Below are 15328 nucleotides of genomic sequence, written 5' to 3'. Positions count from 1 at the left end.
AAACTGGAAACCACATATCCTGAGGCTGCATTCATTGTAGCTTGGGATTTTAACAAGGCTAATCTGAAAACAAGACTCCATTGTATCAGCATATCGATTGCGCAACCAGGGCTGGTAAAACCTTGGATCATTGCTATTCTAACTGCCCTCCCCTGCCCTTCTTTCGGAAAAGCTGACCACGACTCCATTTTGTTGCTTCCTGCCTACAGACAGAAACTAAAACAAGAAACTCCCGTGCTCAGGTCTGTTCAACGCTGGTCCGACCAATCTGATTCCATGCTTCAAGACTGCTTCTTTCACGTGGATTGGGATATGTTCCGCATTGCGTCCAACAACAACATTGACGAATACGCTGTTTCGGTGAGCGAGTTCATTAGAAAGTGCATTGATGATGTCGTTCCCATTGCAACGATTAAAACATTCCTAAACCAGAAACCGTGGATTGATGGCAGCATTCGGGTGAAACTGAAAGCACGAACCACTGCTTTTAACCAGGGAAAGGTGACCGGAAACATGACCGAATACAAACAGTGTAGCTATTCCCTCCGCAAGGCAATCAAACAAACTAAGCGTTAGTATAGAGACAAAGTAGAGTCACAATTCAACGGCTCAGACACAAGAGGTATGTGGCAGGGTCTACAGTAAATCATGGATTACAAAAAGAAAACCAGCCCCATCACGGACCAGGATGTCTTGCTCCCAGGCAGACTAAATAACTATTTTGCCCGCTTTAAGGACAATACAGTGCCACTGACACGGCCAGCTACCAAAACCTGCGGACTCTCCTTCACTGCAGCCGACGTGAGGAAAACATTTAAACGTGTTAACCCTCGCAAGGCTGCAGGCCCAGACGGCATCCCCAGCCGCGTCCTCAGAGCATGCGCAGACCAGCTGGCTGGTGTGTTTACGGACATATTCAATCAATCCTTATCCCAGTCTGCTGTTCCCATATGCTTCAAGAGGGCCACCATTGTCCCTGTTCCCAAGAAAGCTAAGGTAACTGAGCTAAACGACTACCGCCCCGTAGCACTCACTTCCGTCATCATGAAGTGCTTTGAGAGACTAGTCAAGGATCATATCACCTCCACCCTACCTGACACCCTAGACCCACTCCAATTTGCTTACCGTCCAAATAGGTCCACAAACGATGCAATCTCAACCACATTGCACACTGCCCTAACCCATCTGGACAAGAGGAATACCTATGTGAGAATGCTGTTCATCGACCACAGCTCAGCATTTAACACCATAGTACCCTCCAAACTCGTCATCAAGTTCGAGACCCTGGGTCTCGACCCTGCCCTGTGCAACTGGGTACTGGACTTCCTGACGGGCCACCCCCAGGTGGTGAGGGTAGGTAACAACATCTCCACCCCGCTGACGACACTACAGTGGTAGGCTTGATTACCAACAACGACGAGATGGCCTACAGGGAGGAGGTGAGGGCCCTCGGAGTGTGGTGTCAGGAAAATAACCTCACACTCAACGTCAACAAAACAAAGGAGATGATTGTGGACTTCAGGAAACAGCAGAGGGAGCACCCCCCTATACACATCGATGGAACAGTAGTGGAGAGGGGAGTAAGTTTTAAGTTCCTCGGCGTACACATCACGGACAAACTGAATTGGTCCACCCACACAGACAGCGTCATGAAGAAGGCGCAGCAGCGCCTCTTCAACCTCAGGAGGCTGAAGAAATTTGGCTTGTCACCAAAAGCACTCACAAACTTCTACAGATGCACAATCGAGAGCATCCTGTCGGGCTGTATCACCGCCTGGTACAGCAACTGCTCCGCCCACAACGGTAAGGTGCTCCAGAGGGTAGTGAGGTCTGCACAACGCATCAACGGGGGGAAACTACCTGCCCTCCAGGACACCTACACCACTCGATGTCACAGGAAGGCCATAAAGATCATCAAGGACAACAACCACCCGAGCCACTGCCTGTTCACCCCGCTATCATCAAGAAGGCGAGGTCAGTACAGGTGCATCAAAGCAGGGACCGAGAGACTGAAAAACAGCTTCTATCTCAAGGCCATCGGACTGTTAAACAGCCACCACTAACATTGAGTGGCTGCTGCCACCACACTGACTCAACTCCAGCCACTTTAATAATGGGAATGGATGGAAATTGATGTAAAATATATCACTAGCCACTTTAAACAATGCTACTTAATATAATGTTTACATACCCTTCAATACTCATCTCATATGTATATGTATATACTGTACCCTATATCATCTACTGCATCTTTATGTAATACAAGTATCACTAGCCACTTTAAACTATGGCACTTTGTTTACATACCCTACATTACTCATCTCATATGTATATACTGTACTCGATACCATCTACTGCATCTTGCCTATGCCGTTCTGTACTATTACTCATTCATATATCTTTATGTACATATTCTTTATCCCTTTACACTTGTGTGTATAAGGTAGTAGTTTTGGAATTGTTAGGTTAGATTACTCGTTGGTTATTACTGCATTGTCGGAACTAGAAGCCAAAGCATTTCGCTACACTCGCATTAACATCTGCTAAACACGTGTATGTGACAAATACATTTGATTTGATTGGACTGTCAAGATCTGTCTGATCCAGAGACAATGCTTGCCTGATTACCTCTGGAGGTGTTCAGAAAGATCAGATCACAATCAGATAAAATGCATTAATCGTCTACACCTGTCTTAAAATGTGGGCAATTTCAGGACAAATGACGCATGTTAGCACCATGTTTTATGCTGCTAAAATGTCGTGCTGCTGCCATGTTTTGTTGCAACTATGTTGTTGTCATGTTGTGTTGCTACCATGCTGTATGTCTTAGGTCTCTCTTGTCGTGATGTGTTTTTTGTAGATTTTTTTTATCCCCAGTCCCCGCAGGAGGCTTTTTGCCTTTTGGTAAAGGCACATACCATGATAAAATCGAACATTTCTCAGAGACATTATCTCCCTATCCCTAAAATAGAATGTTTGGAACAAACCCATCCTATGTGTAAAATGCTACATTCCACGACAATCATTACAATCAATAATTTATGTCACCTGTGAAGAGGACACACATCTAATTCAACACTGTTGACCTTCCTGAAATGAAAGCTAACAACATAAAGTTGTGGAATTCCCATTGCGCATATTTGGTCGCGCATGCAGACATTCAGAGTTTCCTGCTCCTCCCTTACTGGATCTGAACAAATTAGGGGAGAGGACAGGAAGAGAGGATTCCACACGCTCGGCTGTGGGGTGAACTGGGAAGTGCCTCCCCCCCTCACCCCTCCTCTCCGTTGTCTCAATCTCCGTGGAATTTGTGTGGAATCCTGTAGTCTGGCAGTGTAGCCTATGGGTGACCCTGACATTGACCACAACTCCTCCTGGTCAGCTCAGTTCAACTGTAAACATAACAGAACCTGGCCAGTGAGACCATATTGAAAATTTCTTGTCAGTGGTGTGTACAATTCAAAATTAAAGACTTCAACTTACCTGTATGGTATTTAAAAATTTAGCAGTTTGCTTCAATAGTCTGTAGTAATTTACAGAATTACAGTAATGAGAAAAAAAGGGTAGAAACTATAAGTACATACTGTAATTCGAACAAATAATTGAGGGGCTAATCCTGCCTCTCTCTAGCATCAGGCCACAGGTTTTCTTCAACATCACATCTAATGTTTTCTCTTGCCATGCACCTGAGGAAGAACCTTCTGGAGTGCCTTATCCATCCCTGGCAGTCCTCTGGACTCGTGTCCTCACATCCGGCACGCATGGCTTCCAAAAGAGACATTTGGTCATGTGGGTGGTGACCAAACACTTTCCAACTCCAGGCAGAGAAAAACTCCTCTATTGGGTTGAGGAAGGGTGAATATGCAGGCAGGTACAAAACCATAAATCTGTGATGTGCTGCAAACCAATCTGTGACAGCTGCAGAGTGGTGAAAAGCAACGTTATCGCAAACTGTGACAAAAACTTGGGGGTTTCTTACTGGCTCCCCCTGTTTTGCTGGCACTAGCTGAGCATAGAGCTGTTCTAGGAAAGCTATAAGCCTTTCTGTGTTGTATGGGCCAATGAGTGGTGTGTTGAGAAGCAAACCATCATTGGCCATTGCAGCACACATGGTGATATTTCCCCCCCTTTGGCCTGGAACCTCCACAGTGGCCCTTTGACCTATAACATTCCTCCCTCTGCGCCGTGTTTTGGCAAGGTTAAATCCAGCTTCATCGATAAATACAAATGAATGTGGTCTTTCCAGTGCTTCCACCTCCATTACTCTCTGAAAAACAGTAAGTGCACAGTTTTACTGTAGAAATGCTAGTGTTTTTTTTTACTGTAAATATTTTGTATAGCTGTGTACGTAACCTCAGACGTCTTACCTGGACATATTGGTATCTTTGCTCTTTTACCCGTTCACTGTTTCTCTCGAATGGTACAGTGTATAACTGTTTCATTGTAACTTGGTGTTTCTTTAGGACTCGAGCAATAGTTGTTGTGCTGACAGAATTAACATTTTCAAATATATCATTATCAGCCAGCACTCTATCTTGAATCTCCCGCAGTTTTATTGCATTGTTGACAACAACCATGTCAACAATAGCATTTTCCTGCGCATCTGAAAATATTTTTCCTCTTCCCCCTGTTGGGGGCAGCCTTTGGGTCCTCTTGTAAAAATATATTTTACAGTCAAACTTACTGTAATATATATCTGTGTAAATATTCTATAATTGCAATACAAAATAGATTCCTGTAATGTTTTCATTTACTGTAAGGATGTAAAATTCGCATTACAGATGCCACTGTGGATCTTTGCAGATTGGGTTGCACCCTCAACCCTGCCTCTCTCAATGAGAGACCATGGTTCACGACATGGTCTATAAGTGTAGCCCTTATTTCATCTGACATAACAGCTCTTTGTCTTCTTTGTCTTCCTCCACGCATCCGCCCTCTCCCTGCCACCCTTCTCCCTCCACGAACCCATCTTCCTTGTTCCATTTCCAAAATGAGTCTTTCTGAGCTCTACCTATATATACTGTAATATGTGTGTGTGTTCAATAACAAGTCTAAAACAAGACACCTGCTTAGCCTTTCAGCTGAAATTGCAATCAGCAGTGTTTGAAAGGCACAAGGCTGAAATCTATTCTGTTTTGAATGTGTGGTTCACAGTTTTGACAGCAGTGTGTTAGCATTTGAACAAAGTGCTGTAAATCCACAGTGTTGTGCAGGTTGTGGTTAAAGTCATGGGATAAGTGTGTAGAGTTTTGAAAACTGTGTTCAAGCAATGAAAAACTAACTAGAGTTTGGTCCACATGAACTGCTGCTGTGCAGACTGTAGTTAGAGTTTTGCACATGTGACTCCAGTTGTGTCCACTGTCGTTTAGCATTCGAAAAAAACTGTAACTATACTTGTGGGGAGCCTAAACCGAAAAAAGGGAGTTTAGGGTTAAGGTTAGAATTAGTGTCAGGGTTAGGGGTTAAAGGTTTGTGTTATGAGTTAAGGGTTAAGGTTAGGTAAGGGGTAGGTTAAGGATATGATTTTATAATAACTTGTGTCCTCCCACAAGGTTAAATAAGTCTGTATGTGTGTGTACGTGTGTGTACGTGCGCACATGTGTGTGTGTATGTGTATGTGTATGTGTGTGTGTGTGTGTGTGTGTGTGTGTGTGTGTGTGTGTGTGTGTGTGTGTGTGTGTGTGTGTGTGTGTGTGTGTGTGTGTGTAGAAAAGACATCACCTGCCAATAGCACATAATTGGCAAGGTACTGATACTGTAACTCAGTTACTGTAACTCAGTTTTCTTTTAGTGGGGTAGACATATGGTAAAATGGCACATCCTTGTGTCAAGACAGCTCCTCACCATCAATTATGGCCTTCAAGGTCCAAAGTTGTGGAAAGTTCAGATAGAAATATCTTATGTAGAACAAACATGCTTCTCTGACATTTAGAATAAAGAGTCATCATGTATCAACTGTAAGACAAATGTCATGACATTTCTATCTTCAATGTTCCACAACGCTGAAGCTCAGGTTTTCTTTTTCTGATAGTTAATTGATCAACTAATTTCACTGATTGCTGGGAAGTTCACTCACCTGCGGCCCACTAGGCCCTGAATTGATGATAGACAATACAAATACACATTTAATCTCAGACAAATGTACCTGTTGTCTCTTTCCTCTTAAGAATTCATGTTTCCTCTTGAGAGTGATGTTATCTTAACCATAAATGTGAGAATCGACACTCGACAGCAATATTGTAGATCGGCCAAGGTCACATTTCATGATATAAATTATTTATTTACATTACAGAAAAAAGACCCCACCAAGACAATGTAATAACTATTGGAAATAGACCCAGTAATACATAACCAAACAGAGCTGTACTGTAGTACCATAGATTCCTCTTAGTGACCTATACCACAGGTGCAAGGCATCACGTGTAGACCCCCTCCCACCCCAACCCCTATTGGTTCTACCCCTAAAAACAACCAACATTCCCCCACGAACATCAGCTAGCCCACATCTATAGCCCCCCCCCCCCCCCCCCAATCCTCATTGTTCAATTCCTCATGATCGGGGTCGGCGAGTTGGGGATTGCGCGACCTCCTAGATGCCGATCTAAGGTCAGTTTTGTCCCCCTCCCACCACCCACACCCTTATAGTTAATTCAGGTTGGGATTGTAGGAAAGAAGGGTAAAGCTGATCCTAGATCTGTGTCTATGGTGCAATTTGGACCCAGAGCGGAATGGGTCTTAGGGTTTCCCCCATTGTGGGGAGGCTCAGTCAGATGAGGCGGGTTGATGCGCGCATGGTGTTCTCTGAGCTGTAGTGGGTGGCGTTCTGCTTCTGCCGATTGACCCTGTTGCTCCGCGGGCACTTCCTGTCCAGACAGGAAGTGGAGTAGAGGACAGGAGAGGAGAGAGATAGATAAAGAGAGAGACAGAGACAGAATGCTATGTAATTTGCCCTATGTTCAGTATCCAAGGCCTTGATGGTGAAACTCATCGTTTTTCATTATAAAGAAATAGTTCTTATTTATTGAACCCCGGTTTAGTTTAGTTTAGTTTAGTTTAGTAGCTGGATTCCTCATATACTTGAAGATACACTAATAAGCCAAGAAGATCATTGGATTGCTTTGGAAATGCTTGTTATAAAAATAAGATAGCCTTCATTGCCACCTAGTGGAGTGGTTAATGACATGCATGTCCATAGAGAGAAGTCAACAATATATTACTACCAGATAGCACAAAATATGACTTATAATGCATTATATTTAGGGCTGTAAAACAAATACAAAAAAAAATAAAAAATCCAATGAACTCGCAGGAGTTGCAAAAAAATTGCTTAAAGTGAGCTGTAAATTAAGATGTTTCATACAAGAAAACAGAAATCCTGATGTCTTGATTTTGTCTAATGTAACGGTTAACAAAATTGGGTAAATTGAGAAAGAACACTTTATTTAACCTCAATGTCTATCTGTATAGATTATGTATTTTGGATGTTTTTTGTGTTTTTTTCAACACTTTCAGACAATTTGATTAATGGTGGATTTTTATTTCTTCCACTAAAATTACAAAAGATTAACTTAAGTTCAATGATTAACAGCCCTAATTATATTGCAACTCCTGTTGATTTTTCTACTTCTTTGATACATATGAAATGGTTGGAGCTATTATGAACTTATTCAAAATATTCTGTACCACGTTCTATAATCTATAATGCTGTAAAACTAATACCCCTAGGGACTAATGATGCAAACCATTAAAAGCAGAATTTAGCAATTAACAAAAATGTGATTAAGCAGCATGGAATGGAGAACCTAGGGAGGATCCATTCCCATAATGAGGCACAACTTTGTCTATACACTTTGAACTAAAGGCTCTACAAATGAATGTTATATAATCTTCCCGAAATACATAGATTGGTCTTTGGCCTATTCTTTTGAAGATGTTTATCAACTGTACACATAGTATTTTTTAAATAATATTATTAAATGATATTTCTGCATTTAGAATACGGGAGAATTATGGGGGTGAGGGTGCTAAATAAATCCAAATGTATTAAAGGTAGAGAGTCGTAAAATGTGTGTGTGTGTGTCGTTTGCTATAGAAGCGATGTGAATTTGTTTAAACTGCATTGAATTCAGAGGTTTACAGGGAAATAAATGATTGTAATTGAGCTTCACAGACAGTCCGTATCTTTCTATCACACTTCTCTCTCTCTCTCTCATTCTCCCACTCTCCCTCTTCCTTTTCCATATCTCAGTCTCCTTTTCTCTGTCTCTCTCTTTCGGTCTCCATCTGTCTTACTCCCTCTAATTCTTTCAGTCTCTTCTAATGTCTCCCTCATTCATTTTCTGTTTCTCATTTTTCTCTTTATCTATCATTGATCTTTCTCTTTCACTCTCTCCCCCCCCGTTGTCTCTCTTATTTCTACCTCTGTTTCTCCCTCTCTATTTGGAGGAGTTTCATCTTGGTGAGAAAAAACTTTATTAAATGTCATATTTTGCATAGGTCAGCCTGGGGTCGGAAGGCTGCTGACTGAATGGCTGAGTGGCTGAGTGGCAGAGTGTGTGTTGATTGCATATGTGCGTGTGCGTGTGTGTGTGTGTGTGAGAGAGAGAGAGAGAGTGCACAGTGGGAGCAGAGTTCTTCTCCATCCTCCCTGTGGTGCAAGAGGTAAACAAGATGACCTTTCTGCATTCCCTCCACAGCACCTGAACGTAACCCCCTATGATTGCACTCCCTCTCATCATGACATCCCCAATGTGGAAAATTGATCTCTGTTTGTGTATGTACTGTATACAGTCCTCTGTGGGAGTAGGTGGGCACGCATTCATGTATAATGTAATGAGGTAATGTAATCTGTTTCCTGTCTCATGGATAGCACTATGAATATTAGGATGCAATTGCTTTGGGCAAGTGTTTGTGTGTGTGTGTGCATGCACAGCATGTGAAAGTATACGCATAATGGTTGTGTAATGTAGTGGTTCTCAACCTCCTTTGGTTACTCAACCCCCAATCACCCCCTGTGGATGGCCAAGGTACCCTATGCGTGCTCACACAAGTGTGTGTGCGTGTGTTTGCACAATGTGGTTGTGTATGTGTGCACATGCATGTGTATGCGTGTGTATACTGTATGTGTGTGCATGTGTGTGTGTCTGTGTGTGTGTCCTACCTGGTAATACAGAGTACCACCACACAGATGATGGCCACCTGCAGAGCTCCGATGATGGAGGCGATGAGGACATAGCGCAGCTTGCCAGAGCCGGGGACCACGTAGAGCACATTGAACTCCTTAGTGTCACAATGGGGCCCGCTGAAGCCTGAGTGACAGCTGACACACACACACACACACACACACACACACACACACACACACACACACACACACACACACACACACACACACACACATACACACACAGGTTGATGTTAGTTTGTGTACATGTGTGTGTGTGCGTGTTTTGTGCATGCGTGCGTGTTGTGTGCAAGTTTAAGGTCACCATAGTTTACAGGCTAATGTGTTTCTGAGGTTACAGGTGTGTGTGTCTTTAGACTGTATGTGTTTGAAGTAACTGTAAACTCCTGTTTATACCTGCTGCTAACATGCATCCTCTGTCCTGATTGTGTTCACATCCTGATTGTGCCCACAGTTTTAGACAATTGTAGACGATCAAAAGACACATTGTGATCTGATTGTGATCAGATCTTTCTGACCACCTCCGGAGGTAATCAGGCACGTATTATGTACGGATATACAACAAGTGTAGATGGATCTGGACAGTGAAACCATTTAAATCCTCATTATTCCGCCCTCTAAAATCATTGACAGGTGGCACGATTGACTAATGACAAGAAATAAATATAATTTTTTTAAGAATATCGATCAAATTATTTGCATATAGGGAGGTACCAAGAAATCTGGTCACAATTTCGAACACAGTGGGCGGATGAGAGACACATTTTAATGCCACCTCTAGACGCATATCTGATAATGTGGGCACAATCAGAATGTAGGCAAGATTAGGACCAAGGATCACGTTAGTGCCAGGTATAAACAAGGCTGTGTGTGTGTGTGTGTGTGTGTGTGTGTGTGTGTGTGTGTGTGTGTGTGTGTGTGTGTGTAGGAGTTATCTAGAGGACCACTGTCTCTGTGGGCCTGGTCTAGAAGCGGTACAATTTAAATCAGTCTATCCTTCTCTCTCTTTCTCTGGGGAGGTCATTACCTACCAACACCTGCATCACCCTGCACACACACACACACACACACACACACACACACACACACACACACACACACACACACACACACACACACACACACACACACACACACACACACACACACACACACACACACACCTATGTTCGCTATGCCATCCCCTCTACTCTTGCATCCCCTCAACCTTCACTACTTGTCTCTTTCTCCTTCTATATCTCTTTCCTTCTATCTCTCTCTCTCTCGATCATTCTATATATCTCTCTCTCACCTTCTATATATCTCTCTCTCCTTCTATATCTATCTCCCCCCCTCTCTCCTTCTATCTCTGTCTCTCTCATTTTCTCAAAACCACCCCTCTCTCCTGTCGATCTCCCCTTTCCTTTCCCTTCCCTTCCTTTTTCCTTTTCTCTTTCCTCACATCTCTTTCACCATAATGCAGTGGACTGGTGTACTGAGAGCCAACTCCCAGTCTTCTCACAGTAATGTCAAAGGAGAGTTACAAGTGGTCCCTAGACACAGATCTAAGATCAGTTTGGCAAATTGCTCCCCAATGGTTAAAATTAAGAATCAGCATTTGGAAACACTGATCCTAGATCAGCGGTTGAAAATATCAACTTCCACCTCAAACCTTGAAGAGCGGCGAATGTATTTATTTATTATTATTTATTATTTCACCTTTATTTAACCAGGTAGGCCAGTTGAGAGCAAGTTCTCATTTACAACTGCGACCTGGCCAAGATAAAGCAAAGCAGTGTAACACAGAGTTACACATGGGATAAACAAATGTACAGTCAATAACACAATAGAAAAAAATGTATACAGTGTGTGCAAATGAAGTAAGGAGGTAATGCAATAAATAGGCCAATAGTGGCAAAGTTACAATTTAGCAATTTACACTGGAGTAATATATGTGCAGATGAGGATGTGCAAGTAGAAATACTGGTGTTCAAAAGAGGAGAAAAACTAAAACAAATATGGGGATGAGGTAGATAGTTGGTTGAATGCGCTATTTACATATGGGCTGTGTACAGCTGCAGCGATCAGTAAGCTGCTCTGACAGCCGATGCTTAAAGTTAGTGAGGGAGATATAAGTCTACAGCTTCAGTGATTTTTGCACTTCGTTCCAGTCATTGGCAGCAGAGAACTGGAAGGAAAGGCGGCCAAAGAGGTGTTGGCTTTGGGGATGACCAGTGAAATATACCTGCTGAAGTGCCTGCTATGTGTGGGTGTTGCTATGGTGACCAGTGAGCTGAGATAAGGCGGAGCTTTACCTAGCAAAGACCTATAGATGACCTGGAGCCAGTGGGTTTGGCGACGAATATGTAGCGAGGACGAGCCAACGAGAGCATACAGGTCGCAGTGGTGGGTAGTATATGGGGCTTCGGTGACAAAACGGATGGCACTGTGAGTGTTAGAGGCTATTTTGTAAATGACCGAAGTCAAGGATCGGTAGGATAGTCCGTTTTACGAGGGTATGTTTGGCAGCATAATGAAGGAGGCTTTGTAACAAAATAGGAAGCTGATTCTAGATTTAATTTTGGATTGGAGATGCTTAATGTCAGTCTGGAAGGAGAGTTTACAGTATAGCCAGACACCTAGGTATTTATAGTTGTCCACATATTCTAAGTCAGAAACATCCAGAGTAGTGATGCTAGTCGGGCGGGCAGGTGCGGGCAGCGATCGGTTGAAGAGCATGTATTTAGTTTTACTTGCATTTAAAAGCAGTTGGAGGCCAAGGAAGCAGTGTTGTATGGCGTTGAAGCTCATTTGGAGGTTTGTTAATGCAGTGTCCAAAGAAGGGCCAGGTGTATACAGAATGGTGTCGTCTGCGTAGGGGTGATCAAAGAATCACCCGCAGCAAGAGCGAAATCATTGATATATACAGAGAAAATAGTCAGCCCGAGAATTAAACCCTGTTGTAAGCCAATAGAGACTGCCGGAGGTCCTGATCAACAGGACCTCTGATTTGACACACTGAACTCTATCTGAGAAGTAGTTAGTGAACCAGGCGAGGTAGGGGTGAAACCAAGGCTGTTGAGTCTGCTGATAGAATACGGTATTCGACAGAGTCAAAAGCCTTGGCCAGGTCGAGGAAGACGGCTGCACAGTACTGTCTTTTATCGATGGCGGATTATGAAGCGCCTCAGATTAAGAGTGCTGATCTAGGATCAGGTCTCCCTCTGTCCACGTAATCCTATTCATTTGGATCTAAAAGGCAAAACTGATCCTAAATCAACATTCCCATTCATCAAAACACTACCGCCTCCATACAATAGAGGGTGCCAGAGACCTTCACCAATTTTCCCCATACAAGTTCACTATGACCACTATTCAGTATTCAGGGCCTGTAGGCTTGAAGAGCTACGGGTTTAGAGCTGTGTTGCTGTGAGGGGAGAGATGAGCAGAGGCTAAAGCCCTGTGACTGTGACCGCAGCACAACCCCACTGACCTCACAGGTTAATGGGCTTGGTCTGCCCACAGGCTTATTACTCAGCCAGAGAGCTCGAAGGGGCACAGGTGATGATGGGTGTGTGTGTGTGTGTGTGTGTGTGTGTGTGTGTGTGTGTGTGTGTGTGTGTGTGTGGGCGGGGGATTGAGGTTGTGTGTGTCAGTATGTGCTGGTATGTGTCCTGGGTGTATGTGTGTGTCAGTATGGTTCTTTGTGTGTGTGTGTGTGTACCTGCAGGACGGCACAGACAGTATGTTGGGGTATTCACACTCTCCGTGGACACAGTAGTTCTTGTAGTGCTCGGGACAGGGAATATACAACCCAATGGCCACCTCTCCTCTCTGGTCCGGCTTCTCTTCTACACACACACACACACACACACACACACACACACACACACACACACACACACACACACACACACACACACACACACGGACACACACACACGGACGCACACACACATCACACACATTCACACACAAAGTACAGAGCACAGAAGCAGTGAATGCCAGGGATAAAACATATATAGGATTGAAAGGGTAAAGGTGAGTCTCACTAATTTAGCATAATAGTGTAATTGCTGTAAATGACATTTATGAGCACTTATGCACTGTGTGCATTACTTTTTTCAAAAGTCCCATGTGGAATACACCCTAAGATGTCTAGTCCTGTCTGCTATCATTCACAGACCTGATACACACACACGTGCACCTACCTGAGTAGTCTTTCCTGGCATAGTGTCCGTCTCCGGCTTTGGTCCCTGTCATGATGTCACCTGAGAAGGTAGTCAGAGTAAGAGTGCTGATTAAGACCACTTGCATACAAGGTCCAACCTTGTACAATACTTATTTTCCACCATCATTTGCAAATACATTCATTAAAAATCCCACAATGTGATCTTCTGGATTTTCTTTCTCATTTTGTCTGTCATAGTTGAAGTGCACCTATGATTACAATTACAGGCCTCTCTCATCTTTTTAAGTGGGAGAACTTGCACAATTGGTGGCTGACTAAATTACTTTTTCTGTATATCTATTCTTGATCTAACAGGGAAAACAGATCCTCGATCAGCACTATGAGTCATGCTAGGGACAAAATGACAGACTAAAACACAAAAATGACCTTGAACCAGTAGCTAGGGTAGTAAAGTACTTCACTTTGTAGTTTCTTTCTAATTTCTTTCACCAATTCTCTCGTCTATGAGTGTGTCAAGTGTGGTTTACAATATTTAAAAAGAAAATGATTATAATAATAACTTTATAAAACAAAACAGAAACAATTACTTTAAATATTCTAACAATATGTAGAGCATATATTTAGAGTATTGAGTGTTATAGGATCATGATTTATTCTTTTCAAATGATCCAAACCAAAGGTTGGAATGCTGGATAACTGTTATAAAACCTTCCATACAATATAATACTATCTTTATTGATCCATTTGAAAATATGTATTTCTTGCTGTCACAGAATTGCTGTGCTCCATTCAAACAAATTCTTGGTGAATGGGTTGCTGTTATAAAAAACATAATGATGGTGTTTTGTTGACGTGGTTATGTTGTATTGCTTTGACCTGGATTGATTGTTGGTCAAATTAAAATGATAAAGGTCCCAATTCAATTGAGTTGCTGATAAAGTATTCAAGAACAAATATGGCTCCACGTCAAAATTCTGTGAGAGGAGTTGTTGACAGTTGTAAGGAGTTTGAAACTTCCAAAACAGCACAAATATTCAGAATTAACTGGCAGTGCGGGTCTTCCTGTATCTTCAATTGATTGAACTGGGTCCTAAATGACTAAATATGAACATAGAAAGAGGTGAAGGAATAATAAAAAATTATAAAACATTGGATTAACATAGTGCTTTTCAAAAAGACAGCGTGTGTGTGTGAAGAAGAAGAAGAAAGAGATATAGAAAAAAGTTGTGTATAACAGTAGCTATATCACCTTGGCAGTGGCCCAGGTATTTAACCTCGATCCTCTCCTGCTTCTGACAAGACGCCTCCTTCACCTGGCAGGGGTTGTCATAGGAACGGCCGTCTGAGGCGCAAACCGGGTTGAAGCTGATGTGGGAGCAGTCAATGTTACACACGCACCTGCCACAAAAAAATGATGGGACACATCAAATAAAGAATAGATTGATGGAGAATTGTAGATGTAATTATTCAGTGAATTGCTGTTGTTGAGTGTAGTAGTCTATTGTGTTAAAACATTTTTTACAGTAACTGTCAAGAGTTTGGACACACCTACCCATTCAAGGGTTTTTCTTGATTTTTACTATTTTATACATGTAGAATAATAGTGAAGACATCAAAACTATTAAATAACACATATGGAATCATGTAGTAAGCAAGAGAGTGTTAAACTAATCCAAATATATTTTATATTTGATTATATTTGATATTTTGATTCGTCAAAGTAGCCACCATTTGCCTTGATGAAAGCTTTGCAAACTATTGACATTGTGTCAACCAGCATCATGAGGAATGCTTTTCCAACAGTCTTGAAGGAGTTCCCACATATGCTGAGCACTTGTTGGCTGCTTTTCCTTCACTCTACGGTCCAATTCATATCAAACCATCTCTATTGGGTTGAAGTCGGGTGATTGTGGAGGTCAGGTCATCATCTGATGCAGCACTAAATCAATATTCTTCTTGGTCAAATAGCCCCT

General features: G+C 42.5%; 1 protein-coding gene across 1 annotated transcript in view; it reads right to left on the bottom strand.

Annotated features, from left to right (window-relative positions):
* Positions 1 to 6254: 6254 nt before the first annotated feature.
* LOC109865442 (tomoregulin-2) overlaps positions 6255 to 15328 on the bottom strand; it is a 165500-nt gene continuing 156426 nt past the window's right edge. The window contains exons 6-10 of the mRNA XM_020453645.2: positions 14605 to 14753; positions 13375 to 13434; positions 12888 to 13014; positions 9161 to 9319; positions 6255 to 6863 (exon numbers count right to left, since the gene is read on the bottom strand). Of these exons, the coding sequence (XP_020309234.1) occupies positions 6767 to 6863; positions 9161 to 9319; positions 12888 to 13014; positions 13375 to 13434; positions 14605 to 14753 (592 nt within the window). The 3' untranslated portion in view covers positions 6255 to 6766. The remainder of the gene's footprint in view (positions 6864 to 9160; positions 9320 to 12887; positions 13015 to 13374; positions 13435 to 14604; positions 14754 to 15328) is intronic.

Source organism: Oncorhynchus kisutch, linkage group LG2, assembly GCF_002021735.2.
Source record: "Oncorhynchus kisutch isolate 150728-3 linkage group LG2, Okis_V2, whole genome shotgun sequence".
NCBI classification, from domain to species: Eukaryota; Metazoa; Chordata; class Actinopteri; order Salmoniformes; family Salmonidae; genus Oncorhynchus; species Oncorhynchus kisutch.
The sequence above is the reverse complement of the archived record's forward strand: the minus strand, read 5'-3'. Positions and strand labels throughout refer to the sequence as shown.